The 14,358-nt window shown below is 45.8% G+C and overlaps 1 protein-coding gene across 3 annotated transcripts in view; it reads left to right on the forward strand.

The window, feature by feature from the left end:
- The window catches only part of BCR (BCR activator of RhoGEF and GTPase), a 133,867-nt gene that overhangs the window by 111,324 nt on the left and 8,185 nt on the right, over nucleotides 1-14,358 (forward strand). For all 3 annotated transcript variants that reach the window (XM_048821408.2, XM_075120246.1, XM_075120247.1), the window contains exons 17-22: nucleotides 5,481-5,540; nucleotides 5,686-5,795; nucleotides 9,021-9,160; nucleotides 10,725-10,859; nucleotides 11,835-11,940; nucleotides 13,354-13,516. In XM_048821408.2, coding sequence (XP_048677365.2) covers nucleotides 5,481-5,540; nucleotides 5,686-5,795; nucleotides 9,021-9,160; nucleotides 10,725-10,859; nucleotides 11,835-11,940; nucleotides 13,354-13,516 — 714 coding nt within the window. The remainder of the gene's footprint in view (nucleotides 1-5,480; nucleotides 5,541-5,685; nucleotides 5,796-9,020; nucleotides 9,161-10,724; nucleotides 10,860-11,834; nucleotides 11,941-13,353; nucleotides 13,517-14,358) is intronic.

A 14,358-nucleotide genomic window follows, 5' to 3' on the forward strand; every position in this document is an offset into this window, starting at 1 on the left:
CTCGAGTTAATTTAAGAAGCTTGGCCATGCGGAACAGCATCCTAGCAATGAAAAGAGGGTGGAAATGAAGAAAGCTCTGGGTCATGCCTAAAGGGCACTGGGGGAAGGATTAACATGACAGTGGAGAGCTCTAGGAAGACTGGGTCCAGGCAGGACTGGGTGCTTCCAGAAGTAACAAGCCACAGACAATAGTTTCCCACTGGTTACAGTTAGAAACCACTGGAGTGTGAAACTGCCATGGAAATTTAATAAAGGGAGGAAGTAATATGAATAAATAACATAAAATGCACTACCTGAAAGGAGGTGTTTCTTGTTTCCTCCGCTTCCCTCTTCCGTCGATTCCTCTTTCTCTCAGTCCTTCCTTTTTCCCTTTATGTATCTTTCCTTTGCTCTTTCTCTGAAAAGCCAGTGCACACTGTGATGGGTTACTGAGCCAGACCAGAGCCTTTTCTCCTTAGTCCCTGGCTTACCTTCCCCACCACCCCGTTTCCTGCTGTCCCTCTGCCACATGCCTTTTCCACCTACATTCCTAATTTGGGTCTCTTCTCCTTGTGCCTGACCCATGAGGTGCTAAGTGCCCTCAGCTCCCGTTTCCACCACCTTCTCCTCCTCCTCTTCCTCCTTGTCATCATCATTTTTACTTAAATGGGTGCCAAGGCTCCTTAACTGCTTCTGGGCCAAGGTCCTTCCTGCAGAAATCCCTGTTGTGCTGAGCTGGTTTATGCTGTTGTGATCTGTGCAGGCTTTAGAGAGGAATTTGCTTGGCTCATTTGCATTTCACTTTATAGGTCACCACAAGGGAACACCAAGGAACAGGCAGCTGTGAAACTCAGCAGGGCCAATAGAGCAGTTCTGTTCACACTGCAGCTGAATATTTGCTAGCAACAGCAGAGTTTAAAGGTGGTCCTGGCCTGGTTTCCCTGAGCAATGAGGAGAACTATGCTAGCCAGACTCTGTTATAGACTGTCTTCCCTACCTCATAGGAGGGAGTCTGTGGCAGGTCTGTCCTTGTCCTCTTTGGTTGTGGAAACACACCAGACACAAGCTTTAACTGATTCAGGAGATGCATGGAGAGATCCCTGGGTATTAAACCAAGTTGAATGAAACTGGTACACAGTCTGAAATCATGGCAGAGGCAGCCTTCTCTCAGAGCCCTCCCCAGCCTTCTGTAACACGTTCAGACTGACAGCATCGTTGTGGCCTAGTTCGCTTACAGCAGTTGTCCTCTGTGGGGGCACATCATCTGCAGATTTTGTTCTCTTCTTGGATGTTCCATTTTCCAGGTCATTGATCAATAAATCAGACCTAAAGCCAGTCAATGTGACCCCCCCTGCTTGTCAGCACCCCCTCTGTGCTGAAGTGTCTCACTCACTAGCACCTTTTGTCTTCATCCTCCAGCCAGCGCCCTGTCTGCTCCAGCTGCCCTTTCCCCACGCTGGAGGTCAACTGTCTGCACAGGCCAGTATTGCAGGCTTGCTCAAAGCTCTGCTTGCCCTTGGCTCTGTTATTTCCTCCTGTGTTGTTAGGCCTGATCTTCCTGTCTTGCTCAGCAGCGCCGAGTGGTTTTTTCAGGTCTCATTCTTTTATTTGTTTATCCCAATAGCACTTTAAATAACAATGTGAAAAGCACTTTAACCTTGATTATATAATATACAGGGATGGCACTTACCACCTGACCTTGAATTTCTCATGCACCTTCCTCCCAGCTTCCTCTCCATTGAGTACACACTGTTCTGTTTGGAGAGGTTCCAGCCTGGGGGGAGTAGGAGTTCTTCCAATCCAGAGTTCAGGATTGGGGGAGCATGTGTTCAAGTGGGGGGTGGAGGAAGGGACAGGCAGCAGAAGCTATTATGTCAGCCTTCAGCAGGCACCAAGGCTCACTCACCGTCATCCATCTGGCTGTTGCTTCCAAAGAGTACTCGCCTGAGGACGCTGACGGTCCTGACCTGCCATATGGCATGTGCTCTGGAGACAACAAACAAGAATGCAGTTGGCTTGTGCTTTGAAACATCTGTTGACTTGCATTCATCTTGCCAGTCTGGTGTGAGTTAGTAATTGTGAGCCTGAACTCCACTGATAATGGAGGAAACTCTAACTGGGGCCTGCTGGTACCACCCGTCGTGTAGCTTCTCTTGTAAAAGTTCGGAACACCCAGGCCCACTCTGAGTGCTAGCACCCAACTCTCTCTTGCCCCCTCCCCCCTCCAAACTTAGCTACTGCTTCTAGGTTATGAATACCCACCATAGTAAGATGCAGGGCAAAAAACATCCTGGTCAGAGAGCCTCGGCCTTATTCATCATGGGAGAGATCACCAGAAGGGCCATTTCAGCAGAGTCCTTAGTGAAAGGCCATTGCAATTGGCTGGGCTCAGCTGCGCTGCATAGGAAACCAAACATTTCAGAACTGGTTTCCTCCTGAGCCTGGGAAGAGAATGTGCTTGTTGAAAAAAAACCTCTCACACTGCAGAATTCTTCCAGCTTGGAAACTCTTGTGGTGTGGGTGGGAACAACGTAGATTGTGGCTGCCTGGCGGTGACTTGGCCAGCCTGACAGGAGGAGGCGGGCCTTCAGGAAGAAGTCTCCTCAAAAACCTCCTGGCTAAGTGTAGAGTCTGGGGTTGCTGAAGTAACAGTGACTTGGCACAACTGGCCTTGTTAACTTCAGACACAGTGCAGCCACGATGTGGGAACTGCTGGTTACCAACTACACTATGCAAGGGATCTTCAGATATTTCTACCAGAGCTGCACTTATCGGAGCCAGGCAGATTCGACCGGGAAACACACACATGCCGGCAACACCACGTTGTGGACTCACGTCCGAAACAAAGTACGCAGAGAAAAGGTGGGCTTGACTCTCTCTCCTCCTCCTCTTATCCGGGGTCTCTGAAACATAGGAGAAGGAGAAGCTTTTCTTTCTGGGGTTTCATGTGTGTAACTGACAGCAACGTTTTGCCCTGTGTGTTGAGAGCTGGAAGTGGGGATTAGGCTTCGGAAAGGGAGAGGCTGAACATACTCGGTAGAGTCAAGGATACTGTGGGTTGCATTACCCCTGCTCGTCTAGCATTCGTCCTCCGCTGTGCAGTGAGATGCCAGTGCTGTTATATTGGGGGGGGGGGAAGGACAGGGTTGATGAGGTATGAGATTAGTGTTAGTTACTAAATTCCTTTTCATTTGTGCATGAAGGTGTATTTGAACCTGTGCGTCTCAAGGTGAAAGATTAGTGCGCTTACCCACCCCTTGCCTTGCATTTTTCAGGGAATAGACTTTGGTATTGCAAAGCCATGTAAGGAATCACAGATTCATTTTGTCTGGTTCTAATTGCTGGTATAGCTCCATGTTCAAACTGTTGTTCCTTTTCTGTACGTTCAGTCTGAGCCAGTTGTGGCTCTTTGGAGGTGAGTGTTTCACAGATATCACCGACCTTGCTGGGGGATGTTCCTATAGAACTTGACAAGCTATTTCCCAGCCTTGTAACTTTCCTGTTGAAAGAAATCAAGCTAGGTTAGCAATGGAGACCCAGGATTTCATTTCAGAGCATGGTTTTGATCAGTGGATTCTTGCAACAGCAGGGGTCTCTCTTTCAGTTTCAGGTGCATTTTCTCCCTTTGTGTTGGAGCTGAAGTGAAAAAGAATAGGGCAGGCCAGAGTAAGACACTATATCTACCTTCTCCTGTGATCTCTGGGCTGCTTTCCCATTCAGCTCTTCTCTTGCTTCATTCCCAAATCAGAGCAGGATTTAAAAAAAGTAGTAATTTCTTTCTGAGCGTTCTGTGTGCTTAATTTTTTCTTTGGATGGCATGTATAAGTCCTCCTGGATCACCCCATATTCCTCCTCCATTCTCTGACTGTCAGACCCAGCATCGGGTCATCATGTCTTTGGAGCCTAGGAGAACTGGATGTAGCTCCTTTTTGGAAACCGACCCAAAGCTCCAGGCTAGGGAAGCTTGACAGAGATGCTGGTGAAGCACTCCCTCAAGCCCCGCTCCTCACTTCATCCTGGGGCTGAGTACTCCAGCCCTGCCTGTCTCTGGGAAATTGTGATCCAAATTCCCCTCTCGGCCAGATTGTAGCGTTTGGCCTCTGGCTTGTATTTGAGGAAGTGTGGGAGCCATAGCACCTGGGGGTAGCTCTTGGAGGGAAGGTGTTTCAGGCAGTACAATCTCTGCCACATGTCCTCTGCATGTAGACTGCATCGTCTGTTTGGACGGGGGAGCAGACTTCTCTCTCCACTCCCAGAAAGTTCCGTGGGCTGGTACAGAGGGGGAAACAGCAGAGTGCAGAGCTGAAGACGTTCTGACTGACTGTAAGGAGGATGAGCTTAGTAACCCCCAAAACCAGAGACTTCTAAATAAAAAAATTAATTAAATAAGAATACCCTACAGCATGGGGGAAGGAGAGCACCCGATACAGAGTACTTGTGTTCACTTCAATACACGTATAAGGTACTCAGCAACTGTGGTGATGGGTGTGTTGTGAGAACCTTGATGGATCAGATAGAAAGAGTCTAAGTGACAGAGGCAAGATGATTATTATTGAAGATGTAATAAATTACTAATCAGCAGTTTCTGATTGTTGGAGCAGATGTTTATAAATGTCTATTCAGTGTCCTTGGTAGCTGTTTCACTAGCAGGAGTTGAACAAAAGAGCTAGAAAAATTCTGATACTCAGTTGGATGGAGAGGATGTAAAAGGCTGTAAATAACTCAGTATTTAAACTTTATGTACCCTGGACCTGTGAAACTGCACCCACAGAAAAGGCTTCCAAAGCTAAAATAAAAAGAGACACACACACACACACTCACTCTCTCTATTAGGAACAGGAAGGAATTGGGAATCGTATATATATAATATTCCCTAATTCCTGTTCTTAATCTTGTTATTCATGACCTTTGGAAATAAATGTTAAAATACTCTTTGAAGTGTATTATCATGGACCAAACTGGTGCCAGCATTTGGGCTTAGGACCTGTGTTTGGGTTTGGGACCTGCAGCTTGCTTACCTGTGTTTTCAGAGAGAAACAAGCCCTAGCTGTGTTTCAGATCTTAGCCCTTTCCTTTTAGAAAATTTACTCTCTCCCTTCCTGACTCCCGATTCGCTGGGGTGGGATGATCCTCTGCTGTCTATTAAATATGGCTCCTATGTTATGGCAGCGAAGGAAGCCTCCTTTTCTATCAAAGGTGAGATTACTGGCTTTAGAAGAGCGTTTTAGCTCTCTTGAGGTTTCTCTTGTTAAGTGGATATTGCACATTTGACACTGGGGTTTCCATATACACATGTGTGATCCATACCCAGCCTTGGTTAGAGTGCAGAACTCTGTATGAGTTACCCGACATCTGAAACTCAGGGCTTTTCTGATTCCCCTGTGGAAATGGGAGTAAGTGGTGAAGGCATTGCCATGCAGACTTGCATAGATTTTTTCAAACTGGGTGATTTAGTCTCTGAAACCAATTCTCAACTCACAGGCAACTTCCATGTTTTTCAGCTGGATCCGCAGGTGTTACAGGATAAAGATTGGCAACGCACAGTCATCTCAATGAATGGAGTAAGTAGAGTACAAACTGCTGGCACTGCTTCTTTGCCTGACCTTGTGTGTCAGATTTATTCTCTCTCTTCTTTGTCATAACATTTTGGAAAACTAAATAAAACATTTATTGCTTGAAAAGTAACAACTAAAGTCATCCTTGCAGGTTGAAGTGAAGCTGTCAGTGAAATTTACCAGCCGGGAGTTCAGTCTGAAAAGAATGCCATCTCGTAAACAGACTGGGGTCTTTGGAGTCAAGATTGCCGTTGTCACCAAGTGAGTTGTCAGGTCATGCTTTTCTCTGTTGTTTTATTTTAAACACAGTAGGCCAATGGGGCTGCACCTACTTAAGCCCTCAGTGAATGGAGGTATGCAGATACTTTCTTGCCCTTGTGTGGCTAACACATGGCAATTTCTGCAGGCAGGAGCTGTTTCACATTCTCCCAGCTTCATCCCGTGTATGGAAAAAAACCTCCAGAAGACCTCAACACACACACACACCCTTGCTTGGAAATCCAGTATGTTTACTTTCAATATCTCTCACTCTGCCGTGTTCCGGAAACACCCTGGCCCTTTTCCTCTGTAGTTGGCTGACTTGGTAACAAATTTCCAAAGCTACTGAACTGCAGTATTTCCTTTCCATACTTGGAAATGTTCATGCTCTTTGGAGCCATTTATATTATTTTAACCCCTGATCTTTTGTCATGTATCGTTTGCCAGAAGAAACCTGTTTGTTCATGTTAGATAATTTAGGAGACCTGGTACTTCCTCCCCACGGAATTACTATTAACTTGAGAGCAGTATGACTGCTATTTGTCCAAGGGCTGCATAGGAATCCTCTAATCACCTGCTAGCGTTGCAAGCTCACCAAACTTACTTCTCTATAAGACTGCAGCTCCTCCATGGGAGAGGTTTCATGGGACTGAATGTGCAGAGATGAGACAGTTCATAACCTCTCTACAAAAACAGACATTAAATCAGCTACTCAGGAAAAACAAACAAACGAGCTTTCTGTGGACAGTTTTCATATGACTATGAGAATCCAGCTATTGTGTGATGTATACGAGTCTTGCTATTGCTGAAAACAGATAAGCTCTCCGGGGGAATTAGCTGCTAAATTTTCCTAAACTAGGAATACACCCCCTGTGAAAAGGACCAGCTCAGGGGCTACACAATATGGCTAAAGTTAGACTTGTAAAGTGCATGGGCCTTTTGCTTGCCCAGAGCACAGATGTGAGTGTCACCATTTGAGTGTCGTCTCGCTATAGAGGACACCAGCTCTGACTGTTCTTGACTCTAAACCCTTGAGACTGGAATAATTTGCTCATAATAACCAGTATCTTCTGCCATTTTTATAACAGCCCAGACTTCTCAAAATGGAGGGTTTTTCAGAGAACTTCCTAAATGGATATTCTTCCTCTCTAACAGTGTTGGGCTATAGAAAAATGCTGGTACAATGTCAGTATTTTTGTGAAGCTATTTGCTGATTTGGTCAAGTAAACCCTCTAACATGGAGCAAGGTTCTTCTTCAAATGCTTGCTCATGTTCATTGCATATTAGGTGTGTGTGCTCGCCACATGGACCAGTGCTGGAAGTTTTTCCCTAAGAAGTATCCGTAGGGAACACCAGAGACCGCCGATTGCTGGGCCATCATCGCCCACTTCCAAGCAGTAGGTCGCCCTACTCAGGACAATCTTCCTGGCAATTGGCCCATAGTAGCTCCCGGTCCTGTTCGATGTCCCGGTACTGGTCAAGTAGTGGAGGTGTAGATCACTGGGTATCCAACACAGATCCACCGAACACAGTTGGTTTCAGAGAGCCCGACCAAGACAATCTCGCTTGGACAGGTTGGCTTCGGGACGCAGCAACTAGCATGGGTCGGACAAGAGCCACCACTCAGCCCAATCCTGGTCACCTGGTACCAACTGCGCCGCTGGTAGCTCTGGCTTGGAGCAAGATTCCCTGACTGCGGGACAAGCCCTGGTACCGGCAGCGCCGACTATATTATCAGCACCGAAACCAGCCCCAAGCGCAGTGGCCAGAACCCCTGGGGGCTCACCCAGCCTTCCCAGGCTACCCGATTGGTGTCGGGAGCCTCGGAGAGGCCAGAGGCCTCGGTATCCCGTCCCCCTACGGTGCTCAAGACTTCAGAGGGGTGAGACCCTGCAGGTCCAGGACTACCCAGGGGAGCAAGCTGATGTACCACCAATGGATGTGGACGTTCCCGCGGCACTGGCATTATCCTTGTCGTCGCTGGACGAGGCTATCATGGGGCCCCTTCACCCAGTTACTCAGGATGACACCAAGGCGCACCAGGAACTTTTGAAGAGGTTCACTTCTAACCTGGGTCTTCAGGCAGAGGAATTGAAAGAGCCCTCAGACTCTCTGTTTGATGTTCTCGGCTCCCGCCAGTGTGGCCCTACCCCTTCATGAGGGGGGTCTCCAAAATCACTAATGCCCTGTGGCAGACCCCCTCTTCCCTGGCCCCTATCTCTAAAAGGGTTGAACGTAAGTACTTTGTGCCCACCAAAGGGCATGAGTACCTAGACACCCACCCAGCCCCCAATTCCCTTGCGGTTGAAGTAGTTTACCACAAGGAGAGGCAGGGACAACCCAGGGCCACCTCCAAAAATAAAGACTACAGGAGGCTGGATCTTTTTGGACGTAAAGTTTATTAGTCTTCCAGCCTTCAGCTGAGAGTAGCCAACCACCAAGCCCTCCTTGGCCGATATGATTTCAATATGTGGCAAGCTATGGCCAAGTTCGAAGGGTTGCTCCCTGAGGTTTCCAAGAAGGAGTTCCAAGCGATCCTTGATGAGGGTACTACTGTGGCCAGGGCAGCCCTCCAGGCAACATCAGATGCTGCTTCCTGCACCAGGGCTTCCTCTGTCTCCATGTGGCAAGTTTCTCGAAGAAGGAAAAGAGAGTTACCTTTTTCGTAACTGGTATTCTTCGAGATGTGTTGCTCATGTCCATTCCATGACCTGCCCTCCTTCCCCATGGTTGGAGTTTCCAGCAAAAAGGAACTGAGGTTGGGGGGAGCCACCGGTGCCCCTTATACTATGCCATGCAGGCGCCACTCCAGGGGTCGCCAGAGCCGGTCCCCTACGGATATTGCTGAGGCAAAAACTTCCAGCACCGGTGCATGTGGCAAGCAAATAAACCTAATACGGAATGGACATGAGCAATGCATCTCGAAGAACACCAGTTATGGAAAAGGTAACTGTCTTTTTCATCCTTACCGCTGTGTTAGTCTGCACCTCCTAAACACTTAAGTGATTAGTGATTTTGGATGTCTCCATTTTTGGGTGTCCAATTTGAGACATTTTTAAAGGAGCAGATTTTCATAGGGTGAGTGCTCTCTCAGTCCTTTTTGAAAATCTTGGCCTAGAGCTCCTTTCACTCAAGCAGTCTCATCTTATCCAGTGCCTAATGTAACTCTGGTAACCATGTTTTCTCTGCCTATGTCATACTGAACTCTTCTTCCTGTTTTTTCTCAAGGAGAGAGAGATCAAAGGTGCCTTACATTGTGCGCCAGTGCGTGGAGGAGATAGAGCGACGTGGGATGGAGGAGGTGGGCATCTACCGTGTCTCTGGGGTTGCAACTGATATCCAAGCTTTGAAAGCTGCCTTTGATGTCAGTAAGTATTTGCTCCTGAGGTTTTCCTTTGCGTTATGATCTCCTGAGTGATGATCTCCTTTCAGGTTACTGTGCTATTTTAATCTCATGTAGCCCAGGAAGCATGAAGAGGTGGAGACCCTGGTGCAAAGGAGTATCCTCTTACCCCGGCTGTGTGTTTTATTATTGTCCTCCAGTTGTAGATTTCAGAGTAGCAGCTGTGTTAGTCTGTATTCGCAAAAAGAAAAGGAGTACTTGTGGCACCTTAGAGACTAACCAATTTATTTGAGCATAAGCTTTCGTGAGCTACAGCTCACTTCATCGGATGTTGTAGATGTTAACCTGAGGTATTCAGTGGAATGAACCCGTTTATTGAGAAATACTTATTATTCCTCCCAGCAGCCCTGAAATGGCGATTTTGTGTGCCTTGCCATGGTAAACGGCAGACACTTTCCTCAGGGGAAATGGGAGCAACCGGCAGTCTTATTTTCCACAATGTCAATGAGAATTCTGGATTAACAGGAAGTCCCTGTGGTTGTTTGAGACTCTTGTTTAAAGGAGCACTGGCAACATCAAAATAATTTGAGAAATTTTTTTTGAAGGATTTGATAGAGAAGCAGAAAATTCTGGTTATTGGAATGTGACTGAGAGTCTGGTCTCCTGGGTTCTCTTCCCAATGCTTCCCATTAGTGCTTTGTGTGACCTCAGGCAAGCAAAGCTTTCTCTGTTCTTCAGCGTGCCCATCTGTAAAATGGGATGATAATAGTACTTGCCAAGCTCTGTAAAGCACTTTGAGTCCCTTGGATGCAAAAGGGGTCCCATGTTATTGCTACACTTTAAAGAATGACCTCACCTACATTCTGGGTTTCCAGCACCATGGGGGCGGGGGGATGATTTACATTTTAAAAAATGCAATTTTTTTATGTAAATGCTAACACATTTCATATGAGGCTGTCTTTGGTGAGAGGAGGTGTTTTTAACAAAATTCACATTTCTGACCTAAATTGCTTAATTTTTGTCTCTTGAACTCTGCTTAATTGGGAGATACTGAGGGTGCTTCTGATTGTACCAGAGTGTTCCCGATGGGGACGTGGCTGTTATTAGTTATTATACAACATATTATTAGGAAGCTGAAAAGCATTTAATTGACACTGGCTCAGCCTCATATGGGGCTTGATCGGGATCTCATTGAAGACATTGACTTCACTGGGTGTTGGATCCAGCCCACGACACTGGTACAGCAGAAGTAATTCTAGGTAAAGCTAAGTTTCTTTTCTTGCGCCCTCCTCACGTCCCCAGCAGATGTAAAGCTAGATCTCATCCTGGCTGTCCTGGGGGGTCTAGCTGCAAAGTGGTCACATTATAGCTACTCTGATCTATTAAGCAGCACTGGGATAATATAAATGGAGAACTCAGAAACCAACCTGAGCAAAGTGACTACAGGTGATGAGCGTCAGCTATTTGGGTAGGGGGAGAAGATAAATAAAGGATAAACAGAGGGAACCGAAAAAGAGAACAAGAATAAGGAATGACTTTGAAGGACTACCAGCTTCAGTACCTGTATGTCTCCCTGTTTTCTCTTACAGACAACAAAGATGTGTCCGTGATGATGAGTGAGATGGATGTTAATGCCATTGCAGGGACATTAAAATTATACTTCAGAGAACTGCCTGAACCCCTCTTCACAGATGAACTGTACCCCAACTTTGCTGAGGGCATTGGTGTGTAACAGAAGAAATCATTGATATCTACCATGTGCTAAGTGTTATGATGGTTTTCTCTAGGAGGCTGCTCCTGAGGCCTTAGAAAAGGCTTTACTCAATATGAAGAATAATATTTAGAATATTAGAAGGAAGTCCTGTGACAGACTGTGGAGAAGGGAGGCAGAGGCTATTTCTTTGGCTCATGAGTTGCTCAGAAGAGAATTCAAATCCTGCCTTACTGTGCAGGTTTTAGTGTGGGCAGTGGTTTCACTTACCTGCAAGAATGGAAAAATTCAAGTACTAGGATGGACATTGCCTACCTATTAAGAGAAGAGAAATCCTATTTGTCTAGGCCCTGAAATGGTATCTCTCCTATTCATTCTCCAAAAGGAGATAAATCTGGTTTGAGATGGGCTGTAATCTCCTGTGTTGACCCAGAAGGGAGGCATCTTAGGCCACGTTTACACTTACCAGTGATCAATGCAGCTGTGATCAATGCAGCTGGGGTCAATTTAGCGGGTCTAGTGAAGACCCGCTAAATCGACCGCAGAGTGCTCTCTGGTCGACTCCTGTACTCCACCGGAACGAGAAGAGTAAGGTAAGTTGATGGGAGAGCATCTCCCATCAACACAGTGTGGTGTAGACAACACAGTAACTTGAGCTAAGCTACGTCGACTCCAGCTACATTATTCACATAGCTGGAGTAGCGTAACTTAGGTCAACTTACCCCGGTAGTGTAGACAAGGCCTAAGTGTTCTGAGTCTGCAATGCACTTGTGGTCTCCTGCACAGAAGAAAGGATTCTCCATCACCTGTCTAACAGGGGAGAACTGAATTCAGACGGGGAGTGAGGCTGTGCCTGGATTGAATTCAAAGCCTCTTGTCTCTAAAATGAAATTGCAGCACATTGAGCATCACCCATATTTTCACATTTCTTACACCGTCAGTAAAGCTCTCATTCCCTTCCTGTATTCTTTTTTCTCTCCTCCCATAGCACTCTCAGACCCTGTTGCAAAGGAAAGCTGCATGCTGAACTTACTGCTCTCGCTTCCAGAACCCAACCTTGTGACATTCCTTTTCCTTCTGGACCATTTAAAAAGGTAACATACAGACCCTTCAGACAGGTGCATTTCATGTGTAAATCCATTCCAAGTGCCGTGGAGAGAGGTGCCCCTTTCTTGGAGATGTGCTGTGTTACTCAAAGAGCCCCTTCACTGATTTCATTTTCCTTTGCTCTGTATTGAGTAATGCAGGTAAAATAGGCCTGGTAAAGTGCTAAGTCCTGTGTTCCATGCTCACTGTTACTGAAGCCATTATGAATTGTTCCCAAGGAAGGGATGAGAAAGATCTTTACAGTGAAAATGTGATCTGCAACACACACACACACCCTGAAGGACACACATCATATCTCCATAAAATCACACTTGTGCGTGAACGAAGTAACCAAACACAGTAAATGGGATAAATCTTAAAAGTCTTGACTACGTTCAAGGGCTCTTCCTGGAGCCTTGTCTTACCAGGTATTTGCACTTTAACACCACCCGTCTTTTAGGAATTGCAACAATACTTCTTGTATTGGCAAGAGATTGTTCCTTGCTGAGTGGGGCCTGCTATATGGAATTCGCTCTCCCTTCCTAGCTGTATCAGTCCTCCCAACTGTTTAACACCTATAAACCTTCCATTTTCAAAGGTGCTTATTACTGTCACCCCATAGTTAGATGTTTCTTCCCCTTTATCCTCCTCCTTGCTTAAAGGCCTTTTTTGGTCTTATTTGTTTGCCATTTTTTCAGGGGGACTTTAGTATATGGTGCTTTTGTGTGTTTGTAATTACTACAAGATTATGGTACAGTGCTCGGAGCACCTTAGTATTCATGAAATGAGCTTGTTTATTACATGCAGTGTTTTCATGTAAGAAATTTAGTTTTTTAATATTCATGTATTTGCTTTGTGTTCATGCTAGGGAACGTAGAGATGAAGGATGGCCTTGTGGTTAAGGCTCTGGTCTAGGATCCAGGAGATCTGGGTTTAGAACCCTGCTGGGGTGTAAATCTACCCCACACTAATGTGCTGTGCACTAAGCGTCTGTGTGGACCCTGCTGCTGCACACTTTGAAATGGGGTTAGATTAAAGCACACTATAGAACTTCTGGAGCATGGCAGCTGGATCCAGGCAGATAGTTAGTGCACTTAGACAAGCCCCCGTGACGGTACAGCATCTAATCCAATAAGGCCCCAATCTCAGTTGGGAATTCAAAGTGCTACTGTAATACAAATAATAAAAATTTGAGGAAGTCTAATGGCCTGTGGTACGCAGGAGGTCAGACTAGATGATCACAATTGTCCCTTCTGGTCTTAGAATCTATGAATGAGAGACATAGCTAGTATAGTTGCTTATTGAATGTCTGTATCTAAAACCTCTTAAAAGTAGGTAAAAATAAAGCTGCTTAATAGGAATGTTTCTTTGAGCCACAGAATGTAGAAACATCCTCTTTCTCCGTTGTTTTCTCCTGTTAGGGTTGCCGAGAGAGAAAGCATCAACAAGATGTCCCTGCACAACCTGGCAACTGTCTTTGGACCAACGCTGCTCAGACCCTCAGAGAAGGACAGTAAGATTCCTGCTAACCCAACCCAGCCTATAACAATGACAGATAGCTGGTCACTAGAAGTCATGTCCCAGGTAAAAAGCTAAATATTTTAATTAATCTGATAGAGACAATATCTTAGCCTCTTTGTCCATAACCGGGCTACCTGCAATCATTCCAAGAGGCTTTGGCAGAACCATCCTTAACAGCTGTTCTCTAAGGTGGGTGAGGTAATATCTTCTATTGGACCAACTTCTGTTAGTGAGAGACAAGCTTTTGAGCTATACAAAGCTCTTCTTCCGGTTTTCCAGCACAGTTTAACTAGAACAGCATGTTCAGTGTGAACGAGGGTTATTTTTAAAAAAGCATGCTAGTAAAATCAGTGCTACAAACTACCCTGCTAACAAGCCAGAGGGTTAATCTACAGAGCAACTTTCCACCATGTGAGGCTCAACACCATCTTTAAACCAAGTTTGGCAGTGTTTGCTCAGACAGTTCAGCATATATCTGTACCAACTCGGTCGCTAGCACTAACATTTTGGTGCACCCACATCAACTGTACATCACAGCTCTGTATGTACTTCAGTGACAAGAATTCCCGTAACACACATCTCTCAGTGCCTTAGTAACTGGTTCTGGGGCTAACAGATTATTGGTACAACTGGATGACATTTTTCAGGTAAATAGTTTATCTGATGAAAAATGCTGTTTGAACTGACCTGAAACTGTTCGCAAATTTCAGACAGATATTTTCACCCATTCATAAAATGGCCAGAAAACAAGAAGGGGGAGGAGGTGCTGTGGCAACTCTTCATAACCTTTAGCCTGGTGGTTAGGACACTCCCCTGGGATGTGGGAGACCCAGGTTTAAATATCCCTGCTCTGGAACAGGCCGAAAATGGACTTTTTTGATTCACCAGAAATTCCGAAATATTTG

The sequence above is a fragment of the Caretta caretta genome, chromosome 15, assembly GCF_965140235.1.
Source record: "Caretta caretta isolate rCarCar2 chromosome 15, rCarCar1.hap1, whole genome shotgun sequence".
In the NCBI taxonomy this organism is placed as follows: Eukaryota; Metazoa; Chordata; order Testudines; family Cheloniidae; genus Caretta; species Caretta caretta.